Source organism: Loxodonta africana, chromosome 2 (genome assembly GCF_030014295.1).
Source record: "Loxodonta africana isolate mLoxAfr1 chromosome 2, mLoxAfr1.hap2, whole genome shotgun sequence".
NCBI lineage: Eukaryota > Metazoa > Chordata > Mammalia > Proboscidea > Elephantidae > Loxodonta > Loxodonta africana.
The window spans coordinates 187,579,776-187,601,307 of record NC_087343.1 but is presented as its reverse complement, the minus strand read 5'-3'; the positions used below and the strand labels follow the sequence as shown (position 1 = coordinate 187,601,307).

The following is a 21,532-nucleotide window of genomic DNA, read 5'->3' as shown; positions in this document are numbered from 1 at the left end:
CATATTTTTAAGTATTAAACTACTTGTCACATCTTCCCCTATTAGTCAGGCACTCTGGCAGCTATTCCATTCTTACAGCCCTAGGGAAAGCGACTGAGGAACACCTTCTCAGAAAGGAAGAAGATATGATGAAGGGGAAGACCTAGTGTTGAGACTCAAAGAGGGCCACAAGACACATATGCCCCAGTGTCTCCTCCTGGGCTTAAATAAGAGACTTAGATAAGGGACACAGATAAGCTAAGGGAAAAGCCATTTGAGTCCCTGGGTCAAAATCCCAGGCACCATTTTGGAGAGGGGGAGGGGGTTGTTTTAACTAGGAAAGACTGGTTAAATCTGAAGCCCTCAAGATTTCATCAATTGAAAAAATTCTATGTTGCCATACTACAGAGTGAGGTAAACACTCAAAAAGGTTAGATTAGGTTAAAGAAGAGAAAGCTTCATTTTCTTTGAAAGCTTCATTTTCTTTGCACTTTTGGATGTGGTGCAGAAATTTACAACCTTTCAACAGCTGTACCTCCAGTCGCTCCCCAGGACTGATCTGCAGTAGGGACTGAACTGAAATGCCTGAGCCATCAGGAAAGGCTTACTGCAGACTTGATGTCTGGTTTGGGTCTCAAAAGGATAAGCAGGGGTTACTGGTTTAAAGAGTGTGGGGAGGAGAGGGAAGCAGAAGGGAGCAGGAAGCAGTGAGAGGTAATCCAAGGCACTATTTGCAAAGAAAGGAATTGTGGAAGGGTAGATAAGGATGGCAGAGATGAGAAGCCAGCCACAAGGATAGCGCATGTCCCCAGAGGAAGAGGTTGTTTTTCCTTCAGAACAGACTGGGCAGCTGACCCTTATGTGGGCGTCCCATGTCTCAGCAGCCTGCTAACACCCCCACTTGCTGCAGGGAAGCCGAGCTCCTGGAAGCTGCAGCGGACCCAGCAGCCGCTGGCAATAAGAGTTCCCATACACACCTATCAGAGGGTTCTCTGCTCATTTGAAACAGGGTGAGGGAGGAGGAGCAGGGGTGGAAGCAAAATGGAACAAATTTTCTCAAAAGGAACGATGAGGCGTTTTTTTCTAACATGGAGAGGGAAGCATTTCCAACGAGAAAATAAACAAACATCACCTTCCTCTTTTTATTCACTGTAACACTAAAGCACAGTGTAGTGGAAAGAAAGTGGGTTTTGTTGTTCAAATGACTCCTGTTTAGAATCCAGCTCTAACACTTACTGCCTGTGAGTGCAGAGACAATGCTCATCAAATATCCCATGTGCTTCCCTTCACTTCCCCAAGGTCCCTGCAGTCAGGGCGGAGACACGTGACACATTCTGGCCAATGGACTGTGTAGGCATTGGCGTTGTCACTTTCAGGCTGCCGTAGTAAAGAAGGGTTGCTCTTCCTCCCTCCCTCTTCCCCGCTGCCGGGAATGTGAACCAGTTACATAGATTCAGAAACAATGAAAGGCACTCAACTTTCATCAGTTTTACATAAAAGAGAAATAAACCTTTACACTGTTAAACTTCTGAGATTTGGGGATGGATTTACCACCACAGCCTTAGAGTCTGATACATTAATACCCTAATACATTGACTTATCTTTAGTCAAATCAAGATGAAAGTTATTTAATTGTTTAAGCCTCCTTTTCACCATCCATAAGATGGGAATAATAATACTTACACCACTGGGTTGTTGTAAGAATTTGATCTCCTTTTATGCTCTTTATGTAACCTAAGGAGCCCTGATGGTGTAGTGGTTAAGAGCTTGGCTGCTAACCAAAAGGCCACTCCTTGAAATCCCTTTAGGGTAACTCTACTCTGTCCTATAGGGTCACTATGAATAGGAATCAACTTGACGGCAATGGGTTTGTTTGTTTTTTGCTATAGCACCTAAGGAGCCCTGGTGGTGCAATGTTTAAGAGCTCAACTGCTAACCAAAAGGTTGGCAGTGTGAACGTACCCCACAGCCTCACAGGAGAAAGGCCTGGCAATCTGCTCCCATAAAGAGTACAGCTCAAAAAACCCTATGGGGCAGTTCTGTGCTGTCACATGGGGTCACCATGATCCAAAATCAACTCAATGATACCTAACAATAACAACAACATATATCACCTGATGAATCGTTGGTGTTGTTAGTTACATTTAATAAATATAATCCCTCCCTTTAAGATGCTAGTGATGTCATTATTCCGTTATTGCTATAACAATAGATGGCATAGATGCCTTTTAGTAAGTAGCAACTATGACACAGGCACTCTGCTACCTGTTTTACACACATTATCCCATTTTTATAGCTAAAGAAGCTGAGGCTCAGGAAGGCTAATACATGACCAAATCAGGACTAGAAACAAAGATTGCCTGAATCAAAGGTCCATATTCCAATGGTAACACTCCTATGCATATTTTCCAGATGGGGAACCTGAGGTTCAGAGATATTATGTAACTTTACCAATCAAAGTAATAATTGCTAGAATGTGGAGGACTTAATCTCAGCCCAATGCTGCAATGATACAGTGATTAGAAAAGAAAAACCCCTTACAGCATTGGGCAAGTCATCTGGTCCCCTCCTCCCACCTGCCTCCAGTTGCCCAGCCCATGGAGAACTGAGGCTCAAGTCGCTCCAGATACTGTAGGAAATAGATAAACTACATCTTGATAAAAGGAAAACCTGCCATTTGTGCTCAGAGAGCAGCTTCTCAATAAAGTTCTCAACAACCAAATCTACTAGCTGAAAATAAACACTGGAAGAGTTTCCAAATTTCTGTCAGACCTCACAATTTCTTTCTCTGTTTCGGAAGTTGAAGAGTAAAGTGAGCAATGTGGCTCTAAAAGCAGTTTACACTGAACCAGATGGTGTATCTGATTAGCATCAGACCAAGAAGACACATTACTTAGAGATTAGTTCTCACAGGGACAAATCTGTTCCAAAGGCGCAGAAGGTTTGGTTTCCTTGCAGACTCCCCTCAGAGAAGGCTCAGGGCATATCTATCCATCCTTTCTCCCATCATCACCACCACGCAGGTCTGGGCTTGGGTTGGAGGAGAGGGCAAGTTAGTCTCCACAGATTTCCGAGCCTTCCTCTCACTGCACCCTGAAGTCATTCACAGAGCGGCAAGCCATTTCATGTGGAAACTTGGCTGATGGCGACTCCTTAGTCCCTCAGATCCCTGACTACAAGCCACACCATGCCACTGAGTCTTCACAGCAAACCAGTGAGACCTGTTCTGTGGTTATCCTCATTCTACAGATGAGGAAATTGAGACTTACAAGGATTAAGTAACTTACTCAAGGTCACATGGCAAGTAAGAATTGAGGCTAATGGAGCCTAATTGCCTCCATGAAAGGAAAAAGAAAAAAAGTCTGTGTATTATGTATGTGTGTGTGTGAAAACAGCCCCAAGGGGCAAATTGTCATAGAAGATGGTTGTCAAGAGTCCAAAACTATGTTGTTGAGGTCTGTAGCAAGGTGAACAATGAAGTGAGAAACCATGAACATTTTACTCTTAGCTGTACTTTCTCCTCTAGGCATGTATAACATAGGCCCTTTGCTAAAATACTCTAGGGAAATGAAATAAAAGGGGAAAAATCCATTCAAGCCAGAATGAGAAGCATATGCAGACCAAGGCCTTTTTAGTTATTAAGTCCAACATTTCTCAGGCCCTGAGGAAAAACTGTGCAGCTTCCAAGGAAGCAAGGAGGCTTGCCTTAGGGTTACGTACAACTTTCAAACATGAAGGGACTGACTCCCTTATGGCAAGGAATCTGAAGATCAGAATAGAACTTGGAAAACTGCAGGGGGCAGCAGCAATAACAGCCACAACACAAATAATAAGCGGATATTTTGTTCTTATCAGTTGTCATCTAGTCCTTCCCACTCATGGTGACCCCAGTAGAACTGTGTTCCACAGTGTTGTTAATGGCTAATTTTTCAGAAGTGGAAGGCCAGACCTTTCTTCCCAGGTACCTGTCAGTGGACTTGAACCTGCAACATTTCAGTTAGCAGCACAGCATATGAGCTTTTTATATCACCCAGGGACTCCAGGACATGATGCTGCATTACGTCCTGCTCGACGATGTGCAAAACACTTGAAACACGTTATCAGTCTCACTGAGCCACACAGCAACCTTCTAAGCAGACACTATTATTATTATCCCATTTTACAGATGAGCTAACTGAGGTTCAGATAGCATAAGTAAATTGCCCATAGCCACACAGTTGGTAAGGGGTTGAACAAGCACTCAAACCCAGGTCTGGTGCAGCCCAAGAACCAGTGCTCTTAACCAGTAAACCATCCCCTTCTCCATCAGATGCTCCTGAAGATAAGCCAATGGTAGTCTGCCAAAATTTCAGAAAGTGCTTAAAAGCCTTCTGGCCCCTCTGCTTGATGTCAGTACAAATGTTCAAGGCCGTGAGTACAAGCTAATGTCATCAACAATACTCCAGGCAATTTGCACATCTGGCAGTTAAATGAGTGTAGGCTCAAAGCAAATCACGTCCCCGAGGCTCAGGACACTTCACGGGGAGAATAACAGGAGGAATTTCATTATAGTTCAAACTTGGCCAGAGAAATAAAACTTACCTTATTTCAGGGTGTACAGAGAGACACTTACTCAAGAGCAATGGACACCTAACGAGCATACATGAATAAAGCTTTCGTTCATCTGGAACTTGGGGAATTACGAAGGATGAGCTGAAGTTTGCCTTTGGGTTCATTTTGGTAAAAGGGTCCACTTAGCAAAATATTAATAAATAGCAGGGAAGGAGTTAGCTTTAAGATGTGTATAGGATCATATTGCTTTCACCTATGTAGCAAGAACAGGTGGACTATACATTGCATTCTCTTTAAAGCGGGTCCCTATAGAGCACTTGGTTTGCCTCATTCTAGTCTCTATATGTATTTAAAGGTAAGAATTTTGCATTTCTTTTGTAATTGTATACAATGTGGGGGCTGGTCTTCTGTCAATTAATATTAATCAGAGGGTTTTTATTAAATCTGAAACTCGGATGCCTGGCAGGACTGGTAAGCAGCAACTGCCCAACCTGCCTGTGACTGTGCTAACCCTCGGGGACCACCATCCAGCCCAGGAGATGTGGCCCCAGTGCAGGAATCACTCTGCCATCCACATGGCTACAGTTGCCACCACATGCCCATTTCAGGACTGTGCTAGCATTCCATCTGGCCTCAGCGCTCAGCCGGGATCCCTGATGATGATGGCAGCCCAAACAATGAAGGAGAGCCAAGTGGTCCCGCTCTCTGCAGCCAGTGCAGTGCCATACGCAGCGAGAGTCGTCCTTGTCACGTTCCTAGGACGGGACTCAATTTGTCTCTATAATGACACCCCCTGAAATCCAGGGAGGGACCATCACAGCAGGCAAGGGCAGGAATATTTCAAAGCTTTCAGAATGAGGGCAATTCATTCTGATGCAGAAAGTCGAGCGTCTCACTTTAAAAAAGCACAGTCATACAAGAAATGCAACCACGGTTTACCAGGATTAGCCTCCATTTACCTCGCACAAACCATCTCACACAAATAAAACATGTATGCATTGAAATAATCTGCTGTCACACATCTGTATAAATGGTCAGGAAACTATGGACATGAATATCGAAATCACCAGAGGCACATTTTTCTTTCCCATGCCCTCCTCCTACCCTTAACTCGAGGGATAGGATTCAGACGGCAATTTTGGATGCACCATGTTCACCAGGCATTTGGAAAAAATCACCTTTACAGTGAAGTGGTTCCTGAATATTTCTGTAGTTACCAGGCAATTTGCATGAACATTCAGGCTTCACTCTGTGAATAAATTCCAGTTGGGTGATGGCTGATCTTCTTTCCAGCAGTCTGCTCCTCATTTTATCACTGACACCAGTGTGGACAGAGAGGAGTTTAAAATTGGAAAGGGTTGATTATAGGGTACAGAGAACTTTTGCTGACCCCCAAAAGTCTTTTTTTTTTTTACTTTTGTGGATAGGAGTGAAGTCGGGAACCAGAGTGCTGTTGCAGTCGAGATGTGGGATGAATATTGACTTCTAAACGCTGTCTCCACCACCCATCTGTCAGTTTGTCATACTGTGGTGGCTTGCATTTTGCTATAATGCTGGATGCTGTACCACCAGTATTTCAAATACCAGCAGGGTGCTCATGGTGGACAGGTTTCAGCAGAGCTTCCAGACAAACACAGACTAGGAAGAAAGGTCTGGTGACCTGCTCTGCAAAATTAGCCAGTAAAAACTACAGATCACAGAATTTTGTTCATGGCTTCAACTCACTTACTCTGGGCATGTCATCAGGAGGAACCAACGGCCAGAGAAGGATATCATGTCTGGTAAAGTGGGAGATTAGCAAGAATGAGGGAAACCCTCAATGAGATGGATTGACATATGGCCGAAACAATGAACTCAAACAGACCAACAATCGTGAAGACATCACAGGATTGGGCAATGTTTCCTCCTATTATATATACATGGGTCGCCATGAGTGGGAGTGTCAGTCATGGCAACTGACAACAAAACACAAATCTTGTCTGGTCATATCTGGAGGAGTTGCGGACATCTAGCTCACTGACCTCAGAAACAGAGAACCCCAAGTCTCTTGCCAGTAGATGAAGGTCAGAGGACCCAGTCATTAGCAGAGATCAGTTTAGAGTAAGCAGAAGTTCTGAATACAACTTCTGCCCAAATCCACTGCTATTCCCTGATCCCAAGGAAATACCATTAAGTGAAGAAAGGCTAAGTACAGAGCAGTTGTATGATACGCTACCACTTGAGTAATAAAAATATAAAAAAGACCAGGGAAAACATATATATGCATCTGATTGCTTATACATGGAATATTTCTGGAAGCAACCACAAGAAACTATAATCTTTGGTTGCCTCTGACAAAGGATTGGGGTGGCTACATACAGGGTTTGCAGGGACACTTTTCATACTTTTGCTTTACGATTCATTTAAACACTTTGCTTATTAAAAAAAAAAATTTACAATTCTAAAAAATGCAAATTCCTACTAAATCAGAATCTCTGGGATGGTCCCAGGAATCTGAATTTTAACAAGCTTGCCAGTTTATTCTTGTTATTGTTGTTGTTAGTGGCTGTTGAGTTGACTTCTGACTCATGGTGACCCCATGCACGAAAAGATTAGGCCATTGTGATCCACAGGGTTTTCACTGGCTGATTTTTGGAAGGAGATTGCCAGCCCTTTCTTCCTAGTCTGTCTTAGTCTGGAAGCTCCGCTGAAACCTGTTCGGCATCACAGCAACACACAAACCTCCACTGTCAGACAGGTGGTGGCTGGCTGCACTTGAGGTGCACTGGCTGGGAATTGAACCCACCTGGGTCTCCTGCATAGACGGTGAGAATTCAACCACTAAACCACCACTGCCCCTAGTTTATTCTTCTACACTCTAAATTTTGAAAACTTTTGCATTAAAGGTTCCTCCTTTCTACCAAAAGAAACTCCACCCACTTTCCCTCAAGTTGAGAACAGCAAGCATAAACCACACGGGAGGGAAAAAACAAACAAAATCCTTACACTAGAATGACTTAAAGTAGATGACTCCAAACTTGCCACTAATTATTTTCTCAGGAGAAATAAACGATTGATATCCAAGTCGTCAGCTATTTCTCTTTTTTGTGCTTATGAGGACCAAGTGAGTCAGAGAAGAGATGTGTGCATCACCTGACAGGTTGCTGCGTCCAGCCATTCATCCCCAAAAACCATGTGTGGTTCACAGCACTTCTCACCCTGGGAGGACTTTGCCCTCACCTTGCTTTTTAAAGAGGTTGCTGCGGACTATCTCATTCATGGAATGTACTTTCTGCTTCTGGAGTTTCTCAGGTGGGATGCAGGTGTAGAACTCATACAGGAGTTGGCTGAGGGGAGGAAAAACAGCAGCAAGTTAGATGAAGGTCTCCTACATCATCACACCTGCAGCCCACCCCTGGACTGAAGCTGCGTGGAGGCAGAACCTACATCACTCTTGCTCCCCTTGCACCTCCAATCTCTAGTAGAGCGTCAGGTGCACAGTAAGCCCTGATACACATACGCACTAATCACGTGAAACTGGTGATGGTGTAGAACATCACTAGCATTCAAAAAGATGTAAAAATAATACCAATAACCCTGAGGGCTTACTATGTGCCAGGCACAAGCTTTACAATGTACATTCATTGAACCTCACAACTCTATGAGGTAGATAAAAAAATTACCCCAACTTCACAAGTGGAAAACTCAAGTTTAGAAAGATTAATACTTTTCCCAAGGTTACACCCCTGTCCCAAGTCACAGAAACAAAGGTTTGAAACCAGGTCTCTAACTTCATTACCAAACCAGTTGATTTACTAATGCCTTATAATAGGTCTTCAAATTTAAAGAAGGTGTTTATTTAATTGTATATAGTGAATAGATATACATAGCAAAACCTGCAAAAGCCAGAACCTGTGTAAGGTAGAAACTTGTCAGGCAGTCCAGTCCAGTTACAGCTCTTAGGTGGGTAGGTAGGTGGGTCAGTGGGCAGTAGGTGGGTGGTTGGGAGGGTGGCTGGATAGATGGATAGAGAGATGGATAGATATATGCCGTAGGTTAGAACCAGTCTGGGGCATCAAAAAAGGGATAGCTCTTTCCAAATAGAGTAAAAATAAAAATACTTCTGAAACAAAATTATAGTCCCTGTCAACTTCCTAAAATAAACTCACTGTATTCATTCACTCTTTCAAGTATGTAAATGTATTAAGCACCTACTTAATAAATGCAGACAATTGCAGGGAGCAATGGGGCACAATAAGAATAGACTTGTCCCTAGTTACACTTATCCCAACTTACACTCTAATGGAAGCTCACAGGCAAAAAACAAATTAATACAATGTGCTGCATGCAAAGAAGGAAATAAACAGGAAGTTGTATCACCGACTAATGGTTCAGGGCTGAGGGAAGGAATTTAATTTATACACGATATTCACTGGTGGAAACCCTGGTGGTGAAGTGGTTAAGTGCTGCACCTGCTAACCATAAAGGTCGGCAGTTCTAATCCACCAGGCACTCCTTGGAAACTCTATGCGGCAGTTCTACTCTGTCTTGTAGGGTCGTTATGAGTTGGAATCGACTTGATGGCAACGGGTTTGGTTTTTGGTATTCACAGGTAGCATCTCTGAGGAGATAACGCTTAGCTTGAGACTAGAAGGATGACAAAGCTAGCAAAAATCTTCCACGTGACATGAAAAATGACATTACACCCTATCCTCACTTATCAACAAGGTTATGTTCCAAAGACCAGGTCGTTATGCAAAAAATTGGCATTACGTGAAAATTATGGTAGCCTAGGCCTAACCAAGACTGTGTTTGAGGGTTTACTTTAGCCTACCACACTCAGGGCACAGGAGATAATCTGAAACAAATGAAATCACCTTAATCTTATGATTCCTGACTACATCATTATATAACTACCAAATTACATCACTACATCACTCCTAAACCACTGAGAATCATGATCTAGCCAATCGACACATAACATTAACCATCACAGCCAGCATTACTCTCTCCTCACACCTCAGGGTCCGTTACTGCCAGACGCACATTTTAACATGGAAAACAGATAGTACATTTTTTACTATTGTCATAAATGTGAAACTTCAGATAACGAGGTAGTTGATAAGTGAGAAGTAGGTGAAATAGGAAGACTGGTGAAATCCTAATTAAAAGTCTGGAGTTTAGCTCATAGAAATGTACCAATGTTAATTTCTTAGTTTTGATCAATGTACCATGGTTATGTAAAATGTTAACATTAGTGGAAGCTGGGTGAAGGGTATATGGGAATTCTCTACACACTGCCTTTGCAACTCTTCTCTAAATCTAAAAATATTTCAATATAAAAAAGTCAAAAAATTTTTCTATATGTTATCTGGGAACATAAGTAAATTTAAGAAGAGGGTATATCTGGCTCTGATAGCTTTATTTTAAAGCGTAACCACGATTAAAACCACGTGTTCATCTTATGAGGGGAATAGGGTTAGAAGGAGAAACCAGAAGGGAGTCCACCTTCATCAGCCCCTTTAAGTATCTTTAGATTGTTCTTTATTTGCAATCCTAGGAGTTTACAGGACAAAGACTGGAATTCAAAATAACCTTCAAACCAGTTGAAACAGAGACAGTTACTCCAAACGTGAGCTTTTTCAACCTACTTACATACTCTATTCTCTGTGGGCACCAAAGAGGGATGCTTATTTCATGTTCAGTGTTCACCAAAGGCTGGCACAACAAATTCAAAATGCAAGCATGCCTCCATAGAGGCCTGTATGCAGCTCCTACCACTTGCTCTCCCCCTCCTTGTGCTGAGCGCCCATCTGGAATTCCCCACAAGAATCTACCTCTCCCTCTGAAGCCCTGGCTTGCCAACAGCAATCGGAAAAGTACATCAAAAGCTCTCACCTGAGCAACTTTGCATCAAAGACCGTTTCCACATCATGGAGGACAGATGGAATGTATTTCAAAGCTGCCACCTGGGAGGGAAGTGAAATAAACATGAGCAATGCACACATCCAACAACTCTGGTTGGCGAGAGGGAAATTCTGCAGCAGGATACAAAACATGGAAACGTAGGAAAATCACCCTGCATCCTGGGCACAGCTACAACGATTCAGAACCCTATATAGACTGAAACATAAGCACACACTTCTTTGTTACAAACGTGAAACCACAAGCTTCTGTCTTCAAGGAGGCAGGAATGTACGACAGAAAGACCTCAGGCCTTGAAGTTATACAGGCCTGCAGTCAAATCCCATTTCTACACATAAATACCCATGTGGCTTTAGACTTAAACTCTCTGATGTCTCAATTTCCTTATCGGTAAAATAGGGAAAGCAATACCTATTTTGCAGGATTGCAAGGATAAGAAACAAAACACGTTTAAGTCATCCAGCAGAGTGCAGGGCATATTTGGGGTGCACGATAATGGTACTTTTTATTATTATAGGAGGAGTCCCTGGGTGGTACAAAGGGTTAATGCTCTGGACTGCTCACCAAGAGGTTGCAGGTTCAAGCTTACTCAGAGGCACCTCAGAAGAAAGGCCTGGTGATCTACTTCCAAAAAGTCAGCCACAGAAAACCCTATGGAACCCAGTTCTATCCTGACACACACAGTGTCACCATGAGTCGGAGTCAACTCGATGACTCTTGGAAATTACATAGGAAGACGGTATGCTTGCATTGTTTTGCTGGGAGCAAGGATGGCTTAGACTGAGTTATTGATATTTTTTTCCCTGTCCCTTTGTGAACAATAGTGGAACGCTTTGCTCCACTAGCTGGGTGGATTATTTTCTTCCCTCTTTTATACAGATTACCTGATGGATCCAGAGGTCTGAGACACTCCCATCCTCTGCATGACAGCACCTCTGCTAAGCAGCAGGGCAGACAACGATTCCAGCAGAAGGCGTTGTTAAGTCACATGGCTGGAGAATAATGTTTAGGAATCTAGTGGAAGTGTATATTTTTTTTATTTTCCTTCTATTTTTCTGTATATTCTAGGTGTTCTACAATCAACTTGTATCACTCTTTAACATTCAGACAAAATTAGAAATAATGAAAATCATTTTCTTAAAGATCACACTCTTAGCTATTAGCAACTGAGCTTAGCAACTGAGCTTCTTAAACTGAGCTTCTTACTTAACATAAATAATGATTATGACTGTTATCTGAGAGCTTATGATGTGGTAGATACTGTGGTGAACACCATTCATAGATTATCTTGCTAAACTTTATTACAACCCTACAATGGAAACACTATTTTCATGGATAAGGTACCTCAGGCACATGGAGATTAAGTCACTGGCCCAAGGTCACAAAGTTAGCTAGTGGGAGTGTCAGGGTTCAAATTCAGGCAATTTGCTTTTAGAGTCAGTCCATGTAACCCTTAAGCAACACAGCTACCTTTAGTCAAATAGCAACTTTCTCTTTATGGCTTCATTCTTAATTCTTTTTTTTTTTCTTACTGTGTATGATTGAAAAAAATTTTAATAGTCAGTGATATATGCCTGATGTAAAAAAATCACATAAACACCCAGTGCCATTGAGTCAATTCCGACTCATAGAGACCCTACAGGACAGAGCAGAACTGCCCCATAGACTTCCTAAGGAGCGCCTGGCAGATTCGAACTTCCGACCCTTTGGTTAGCAGCCGTAGCACTTAACCACTACACCACCAGGGTTTCCAAAAATCACATAAGATAGGGTATTAGGCTTAACATGTCCCTGAAATTCCACATCCCCATGTCAGGCCCAATCTGTGTTCCCCAGTGGGGAACACTGTTAACACTGTGGTGAGTTTCCTTCCTTCCACACTTCTTACCATGCATTTACTTGATGTGTGTGTGTGTGTGCATATACATCTTAGGTATTTTCTGCAACTTGCTTTTTTCAGTTAACCATATACTATTGGGATTGCAAATTATCACTTCATACAGCACACGCCCTTCCTTTCTAACCACTACACAGCAATGTCAGTTGGGAAGCCCGAACCATCTTTCATCCCTTCCTTAGTGATGGTCCCCATGCTGTTTTCAGTTTTTCTGTATTACAAAACATATGGTAGTACAATATTTAACATATATGTTTGTGTACCTGTAAGAATCCCTGTAGGATGGACTGCTTAAAGACAGAACAGTGCATCAAAATTTACAGATACCTGTTTATATACATATAAATTTATAGACACATAAATTTAAGGAGATAATGTCACATGCCCTCAGGAAGAAGGGCTAACCAATTTCCTGTTACCAACAACTCTGAGACTATCCACTTCCCCCTTTCTAACACTTGATATACAATCCTTTTTAATTTGTATCAATGTGATGCAGAGTCTGCAACTGTAACTTGCAATGCTCTGGTTTCTAGCACAGTAGAGCATCTTTTCCATATTTATTAAACATCTGTATTCACTAAGTTGCTTGCTCTTATCCTTTGTTTATTTTTCTTTTGTGAGTTTTTTTTTTTATTGGTTTGTAGAATTCTTTATATACCATTAATACTAACCCTTTTGCAAAAATTTTCTCCTGCTTGTCTTCTTGTTTGACTATTGTTTGTTTTTAGCTTTGTTCAATATCTTTCATTGCATAAAAGATTTTAATCTGTATGGTGTCAAATTTGTGTCTTTTTGTTTAGATCTGTTGGAATTTTTTTTTTTTTTTTGTCTAGAAACTCAGTCTTTATTTCTCCAAATCTAGATGATGAGAGGAAAAAAGATTCTGAAGCCCGTGTTCCAAAACTACCCTCTATTGGTTACTTTTCTTCGATCAGATGGTGTTAAATGTTCTGTGGAGGGAAAAGGGTTTCATAGTCAAACAATTTGAGGGAACTCTGGCTTAAGCAAAGATAAACCAGTGAAGGATTTTTAACTGCAGAACCACTCAGAATGTTAATACGGTGGATACATTACGATGCTCCTCCAGGCAATTACAGTACACAGTGCATTCCAACCTAGTCAGTCAATGTCATGGATTGAATTGTGCCCCTCCGAAATATCTGTCAACTTGGCTAGGCCATGATTCCCAGTATTGTAAGCTTGCCTACCATTTTGCCATCTGATGTGATTTCCCTGTGTGTTGTAAATCCTATCACAATGAAGTAATGAGATGGATTAGTGGCAGTTATACTGATGAGATCTACAAGACTAGACAGTACCTTAAGCCAATCTCTTTTGAGCTATAAAAGAGAGAAGAGAGCAGAGAGACAGAGGGAACTCATACCACCAAAGAAGCAAAGCCGGGAGCAGAGTACGTCCTTTGTACCTGAGGTTCCTATGCTAAGATGCTCCCAGACCAAGGGAAGACAGATGACAAGGACCTTCCTCCAGAGTCAACAGAGGAAAAGCCTTCCCCGGGAGCCAGCGCCCCAAATTTGGACTTCTAGCCTACTGGACTGTGAGAGAATAAACTTCTCTTTGTTAAAGCCACCCACTTAGTAGCACTAGATGACTAAGACAGTCAAGGACCATTTTTATCATGAAACACCAAACAGATCTAACAAAATCAGATGCCCGTAGGGTTGGGTGAGCCACTGGAAGGAGCGACATGGGAATGAGCAGAGGTCAGTCAGAAGTGATGGGGTGTGTGGAACCCACATTCTGTCTAAAGAGTACTGCCAGTTTACAACCTCTAAATTCTAGAGAGACATTATACGCTGACACACATATCCTGAAAAAGACTGACCCAAGCACTGGTAGTAACCTGTTTCTTCATTCACTCTTAGGCCAAAGAACATAGAGTTCTGGGTCCGCAGGGAGCTGGGCATGAACCCTAGCTCTCCCGCTAGTACTGCGTGAGCCTGGGCCCGTTTCTTCACCCCTGAGCCTCAGCATCTCTATGTGGGGCAAGGAGAATGAAGTGAAATAAAACATGACATGTTCCAATTATGATGCCCAGTATGCAGTAGTCCCTCAAAGGTATATTGGCCAAATGTTTCCTATCTCCTCTCTCAAGCACCAGCCCCATTCCAGGGTGCTTGGACAAAGTACGATTTGTATTTATTGTAATTAAAACCAAAGTGAGAGGATAAAAACAGAAACAAAGTCCTCAACAAGCCAAGATTTTAGTGTCTACAGCGGGCTGCTCGCTTACAAGAGCTGCCGATCATTCCAGGGCGTTGGAGTGATACTAGAGAATATTAGTCACCAGGAGTCTACCTAGAGCCTTACACAAACATTTCAGCTGTTAGTGAGGAAGAGGTGGACTGGGCAGCGAGACAGGCTGTCTCATAAGAAGCTAATCTTCCCACCTTCCCACCTGCAAGCTGTCAATAAAGAACAGCAAACTGCGTAACTGACACCCTGAGGTGCGAAGGGTGTTATCAACTCAACAGGAGAGTATTAAACCTTCATCTTGCCCAGGCGCTCTCACAGAAGAGAGGCGTCTGCGGTTCTCTTCTCTCTTCCAACTTTCTGACTCACAAAGTTTACCAAGTCTGTTGTCACAGTCAGTAATGGCCACAGGGCTCCTGGCTTCCCCATGCATGGCCTTGACAAACCTGACTGGTGTGATAGTGGGCAAGTTCATCAGTTGCTACAACCAAGCGCTCCCAGAAGACAGCGCAGCTCAAGCATCAGACCCATGGGAGGCCAACATTTTTTGCGTGTTTCTAAGGTCTGGAAACTAGAAACAGCTCGGTTTTCAAGACCTGGTAGCCTTCTGGGAACTGCTTTGTTTTGCTGTTGTAATTATTGTTACTGTCATTATTACTTCTATTACAGGTAACACAATATTCATTCCATAGTATTTATTTCTATACTACATATAATATTTTAAAAAAACACAGCTATCTAATAAGATGACTACTAATCATAAAATTTTAAAATATTAACCATTATTGGAAATTTTGTACGTGCCCACATGAATGACCTCATTTAGTTCCTACAACTATTCTATGAAGAGTCCCTGGGTGGCGCAAATGGTTAAACACTTGACTACTAGCAAAAGGTTAATTCTTCAAACCCACCCAGAGGCAACTCAGAAGACAGGCCTGTAGATATGCTTTTGAAAGGTCACAGTCTTGAAAACCCTATGGGGCAGTTCTGCTCTGCACACATGGGGTTGTCATGAGTTGGAATCAACTTGACAGCAACCAACAGCAACAAAAATAACTACTATTCTATGAGTAGATATAAACCTGTTGCCGTTGAGACGATTCCAACTCACAGTGACCCTGTAGCACAGCATAGAACTGTCCCATATGGTTTCCAAGAAGCACCTGATGGATCTAAACTGCCAACCTTTTGGTTAGCAGCCATAGCTCTTAACCACTACACCACCAGGGTTTCCGTGAGTAGATACAGTCATCTCATTTACCAGTGAGGAAACTATGGCGCAGAGAGGTAAAACAACTCGCCAGAAACCACATAGCAAAAAAGTACCATAGCAAAGCTGTGAGCCTAACTATCCAAATGGCTCTTATCTAGTATGCTATACTACTTCCCATCATGCTTTGCAGAAGGCATTCCATCTTGGCAAGTGAGGAGGTTTTGATAGGAGAGAGAAGGTTGATTCAGTGGGGGAAGTAGACAAAGAGTCTTCCCTTCTGAGGATAGTTTCCAAAAAGAAAATACAGTTTTCCTATTGTCCCTTAAGTTAAGGATCCTCCTCACCACATATAAAGGGGACTCATCAGGAAAACGTTTGCCAGCTGTGTAATTTGTTCCTCATGTGGCATCAAGTGAATTTCTTCGATTAATCATCAACTGCCAAAGGGCAGGTACAGCCTTCCAGAAGAGAGTCAGACACAAACTAAGCAATAATGATCTCACTGGTAGCGAGAGAGGTCAACAGAGGATACTTGAGCTGATTACTATCCAGATGAACTTGACCACAAATGATAATCCTAGACTGCTAAAACACAGCAAATGCTACCAAAATGAAATAACAAAAATAAAAACCAAACAGGTGCACTCCTTCAAACTCAAAGGGGACTTGGCTCCTGGCTATTTCCAGGCAGTTGCTTACTCTTTCTCTCTCTCTTTCCCTACCCCTCTTTCTGTTAGCACCCAAGGCTCAGCAAGAGTAAGTAAAGCTTAGTGTTTCAAATGGCAGGCTGTAGAGAAAGATCGCCTGAGTTCAACTCCAGCAGCTCACTTTTACCAGTGTGATGTTGGGAAAGTTAACTCTCTGTGCCTCAGTTTCCCCATCAGTGGAAGGAAGGTAATAAAGTTACCTACCATAAGGGGTTGATCTGAAGATCAAATGATCAGTGTTAGCTCTCAGTATTACTACAACAACTTCACTGGGAAAAAATGTCCTCCTATCTGCCACTGCACTCACCATTCTCAAGTGTTACCCCTGAACAATGGGGTATATGGTTGAGAAGGGGGCAAAATAAAGAATCATGTAAAGGTTCGTGGAGAAACTCCAGCTCCTATTGTTAAATACTGTGTCTCATTTCCCCTACTCTAGGGTCCAGTAGACTGCCTCTAGGCCACTTCTTAAGTATGGACTACTTGAACATTCTACACCATTAACAATGAAAAAAGAGGAAAGAAAAGAGGCAACCTGAATCAGCTAGCCTTCATGACTATGGCCCCAACATCTGTCCATCTTCACTGTTGTTTACTAGTGTTTAGCTCTTTTTTCTTTTTTTTAAGTTTCTCATACAAAAATTTATATACGCATTGTCATGTGACCCTAGTTGCTCTCCCTATAATGTGACAGCACACTCCTCCTTTCTACCCTGTATTTCCCATGTCCATTCAGCCAGCTCCTGTCCCTTTCTGCATTCTCATCTCACATCCAGACAGGAGCTGCCCATTTAGTCTCATGTATCTACTTGAGCTAAGAAGCAAACTCCTTACAAGTATCATTTAATGTCTTACAGTCCAGTCTAATCTTTGTCTGAAGAGTTGGCTTTGGGAATGGTTTTAGTTTTGAGCTAACAGAGAGTCCGGGGGCCATGTCTTCCGGGATCCCTCCAGTCTCAGTCAGACCATTAAGTCTGGTCTTTTTACTAGAAATTGAGGTTGTCAGCCCACTTTTCTCCTACTCCATCAGGGACTCTCTGTTGTGTTTCCTATCAGGGTGGTCATTGGTGGTAGCCACACACGATCTAGTTCTTCTGGTCTCAGGCTGATGGAATCTCTGGTTTATGTGGTCCTTTCTGTCTCTTGGGCTCATCTTTACCTTATGTCTTTGGTGTTCTTCATTCTCCTTTGCTCTAGGTAGGTTGGGACCAGTTGATGCATCTTAGATGGCCGCTTGCTAGCTTTTAAGACCCCAGACGCCACTCACCAAAGTGGGATGTAGAACATTTTCTTAATAAACTTTGTTATGCCAATTGACCTAGATGTCTCCTGAAACCATGGTCGCCAGACCTCTGTCCCTGCTACTCTGTCCCCCGAAGTGTTTGGTTGTATTCAGGAAACAGCTTTAGGTTTAGTCCAGTTGTGATGACTTCCCCTGTATTGTGTGTTGTCCTTCCCTTCACCTAAGATAATTCTTGTCCACTATCTGGTTAGTGAATACCCTCTCACTCCCTCCCTACCCTGGTAACTATCAAAGAATGTTTTCTTCTGTGTTTACACCTTTTCTTGAGTTCTTATAATAGTGGTCCCATAAAATATTTGTCCTTTCGCAACTGACTAATTTCACTCAGCATAATGCCTTTCAGATTCACCATGTTATGAGATATTTCATGGATTCATCATTGCTCTTTATCGTTGTGTAGTATTTCATTATATGAAAACACCATAAGTTGTGTATCCATTCATCTCTTAATGGGCACCTGGGTTGTTTCCATCTTTTTGCTATTCTGAAAAGTGTTGCAATGAATATGGACATGCAGATACCTATTTGTGTGAAGGCTCTTATTTCTCTAGGATATACTCCAAGAAGTGGGATTGCTGGATCCTACGGTACTTCTATGCCTAGCTTTTTAAGGAAGTGTCAAATTGATTTCAAAGTAGTTGTACCATTATACAGTCCCACCAGCAGTGTATAAATGTTCCAGTCTCTCCATAACCTCTCCAACATTTATTATTTTGTGTTTTTTTGGATTAATGTTTGCCTTGTTGGGATGAGATGGTATCTCATTGTAGTTTTGATTTGCATTTCTCTAATGGCTAATGATCATGAGCATTTCCTCATGTATCTGTTAGCCACCTGAATGCCTTCTTTGGTGAAGTGCCTGTTCATATCCTTTGCCCATTTTTTAGTTGGGTTATTTGTCTTTTTGTTATTGAGGTTTTGCAGTATCATGTAGATTTTAGAGATTAGATGCTGATTGGATTTGTCATTGCCAAAATTTTTTTCCCAGTCTGTAGGTTCTCTTTTTACTCTTTTGGTGAAGTCTTTGGATGAGCATAGGTATTTGATTTTCAGGAGGTCCCAGTTATCTAGTTTCTCTTCTGGTGTTTGTGCATTATTAGTAATGTTTTGTATTCTATTTATGCCATGTATTAAGGCTCCTAGCATTGTCCTTATTTTTCTTCCATGATCTTTATCATTTTAGGTTTTATATTTAGGTCTTTGATTCATTTTGAGTTAGTTTTTGTGCATGGTGTGAAGTATGGGTCTCGTTTCATTTTTTTGCAGATGGATATCCAGTTATGTCAGCACCATTTGTTAAAGAGACTGTCTTTTCCCCAATTAATGGATCTGGGCCTTTGTTGAATATTAGCTGCTCATAGGTGGATGAATTTACATCTGAATTCTCAATTCTATTCCATTGGTCCATGCATCTGTTGTTGTACCAGTACTAGGCTGTTTTGACTACTGTGGCAGTATAATAGGTTCTAAAATAAGGTAGTTGGAGGCCTCCCACTTTATTTTTCTTTTTCAGTAATGCTTTACTTATCTGGAGCCTCTTCCCTTTCCATATGAAGTTGGTGATTTTTCTCCATCTCATTAAAAAAATGTCATTGGAATTTGGATGGGGCTTGCATGGTATCTGTAGATGGCTTTAGGTAGAAAAGACATTTTCACAATGTTTAGTCTTCCTATTCATGAGCAAGGTATGTTTTTCCACTTATGTAGTTCTGTTTTGGTTACTTGCAGTAGTGTCTCGTAGTTTTCTTTGTATAGGTCTTCTATATCTCTAGTTAGATTTATTCCTAAGTATTTTATCTTCTTGAGGACTATTGTAAATGGTACTGATTTGGTGATTTCCTCTTCAACATTCTCTTTGTTGGTGTAGAGGAATCCAACTGACTTTTGTATGTTAATCTTGTATTCTATTACTTTGCTGAAATCTTTTATTATTTCCAGCACTTTTCTTGTGGATTCTTTGGGGCTTTCTATGTATGAGATCATATCATCTGCAAATAGAGATGCCAATTTGGAAACACTTTATTTCTTTTTCTTACCTTGTTGCCCTGGCTAGGACCTCCAGCACAATGCTGAATAAGAGTGGTGATAAAGGGCATCCTTGTCTGGTTCCCAATCTCAATGGGAATGTTTTCAGGCTCTCTCCATTTAGGATGCTGTTGGCTGTTGGCTTTGTATAAATGCCCTTTATTATGTTGAGGAATTTCCCATTTATTACCATTTTGCTGAGAGTTTTTATCATGAATGGGTGTTGGACTTTGCAAATACCTTTTCTGCATCAATTGATAACATCATGTGGCTCTTGTCTTTTGTTTTATTTATGCGACGGATTACATTGATTGTTTTTCTAATGTTGAACCATCCCTGCATACCTGGTATGAATCCCACTTGGTCATCATGAATTATTTTTTTTGGTATGTTGTTGAATTCTATTGGCTCGAATTTTGTTGAGGATTTTTGCGTCTATGTTCATGAGGGGTATTTGTCTGTAATTTTCTCTTTTTTGTGGTGTCTTTACCTGGCTTTGGTATCAGGGTTATGCTGGTTTCATAGAGTGAGTTTGGGAGTATTCCATCCTTTTCTATGCTCTGAAATACCTTTAGTAGTAGTGGTGTTAACTCTTCTCTGAAAGTTTGGTAGAAGTCTCCAGTGAAGCCATCAGGGCCAGGGCTTTTATTTGTTGTTGGGAGTTTTTTAATGACCTTTTCAATCTCTTCTTTTGTTACAGGCTTATTTAGTTGTTCTACCTTAGCTTGTGTTAGTTTAGGTAGGTAGTGTGTTTCTAGAAATTTGTCCATTTCCTCTAGGTTTTCAAATTTGTTAGAGTATAATTTTTCGTAGTATTCTGTTATCATTCTTTTAATTTCAGTTGGGTATGTTGTGATATCGTCTGTCTCATTTCTTATTTGGTTATTTGCTTCCTCTCTTGTTTTTCTTTAGTCAGTTTGGCCAGTGGTTTATCAATTTTGCTGATCTTTTCAAAGGCCCAGCTTTTGGTCTTGTTAATTCTTTCGATTGTTTTTCTATTCTCTACTTCATTTAATTCTGCTCTAATTTTTATTATTTGCTTTCTTCTGGTACCTGAGGGCTTCTTTTGCTGCTCTCTTTCTATTTATTCAAGTTGTAGGGTTCATGTTTTGATTTTTGCCCTTTCTTCTTTTTCGGTGTGTGCATTTATTGATATAAATTGACCTCTGAGCACTGCTTTTGTTGTGTCCCAAAGGTTCTGGCAGGATGGGTTTTCATTCACATTTGATTCTGTGAATTTCTTCATTCTGTCCTTAATTTCTTCTGTAACCCAACAGTTTTTGAGTAAGGTGTTGTTCAGTTTCCACGTGTTTAGCAAATTTTTTTTCCTTGATTTTTCTGTTATTGATTTCTACTTTTATGGCTTTATGGTCAGAAAAGATGCTTTGTAGTATTTCTATGTTTTAGATTCTGTTAAGGCTTGCTTTATGACCTAAAACCAAAAAAAAAAAACCCAAATCCGTTGCCGTCAAGTTGATCCTGATTCATAGCAACCCTATAGGACAGAGAGTAGAATCATCCCACAGAGTTTCCAAGGAGCACCTGGTGGATTCGAACTGCCTACCTTTTGGTTAGCAGCTGTAGCTCTTAACCACTACTCTGCCAGGGTTTCCTTTATGCCCTAATATGTGGTCTATTCTGGAGAATGTTCTGTGTGCATTGGAAAAGAAAGTATACTTGACTGCTCTTGGGTGGAGTGTTCTGATTATGTCTATGAGGTCAAGTTGGTTGAC

The 21,532-nt window shown here is 41.5% G+C and overlaps 1 protein-coding gene across 3 annotated transcripts in view; it reads right to left on the bottom strand.

Moving 5' to 3' along the window:
- The window catches only part of DOCK2 (dedicator of cytokinesis 2), a 558,619-nt gene that overhangs the window by 397,272 nt on the left and 139,815 nt on the right, over positions 1-21,532 (bottom strand). For all 3 annotated transcript variants that reach the window (XM_010592406.3, XM_064279098.1, XM_023551366.2), the window contains 2 exons: positions 10,408-10,478; positions 7,750-7,856 (listed from right to left, as the gene is read on the bottom strand). In XM_010592406.3, coding sequence (XP_010590708.1) covers positions 7,750-7,856; positions 10,408-10,478 — 178 coding nt within the window. The remainder of the gene's footprint in view (positions 1-7,749; positions 7,857-10,407; positions 10,479-21,532) is intronic.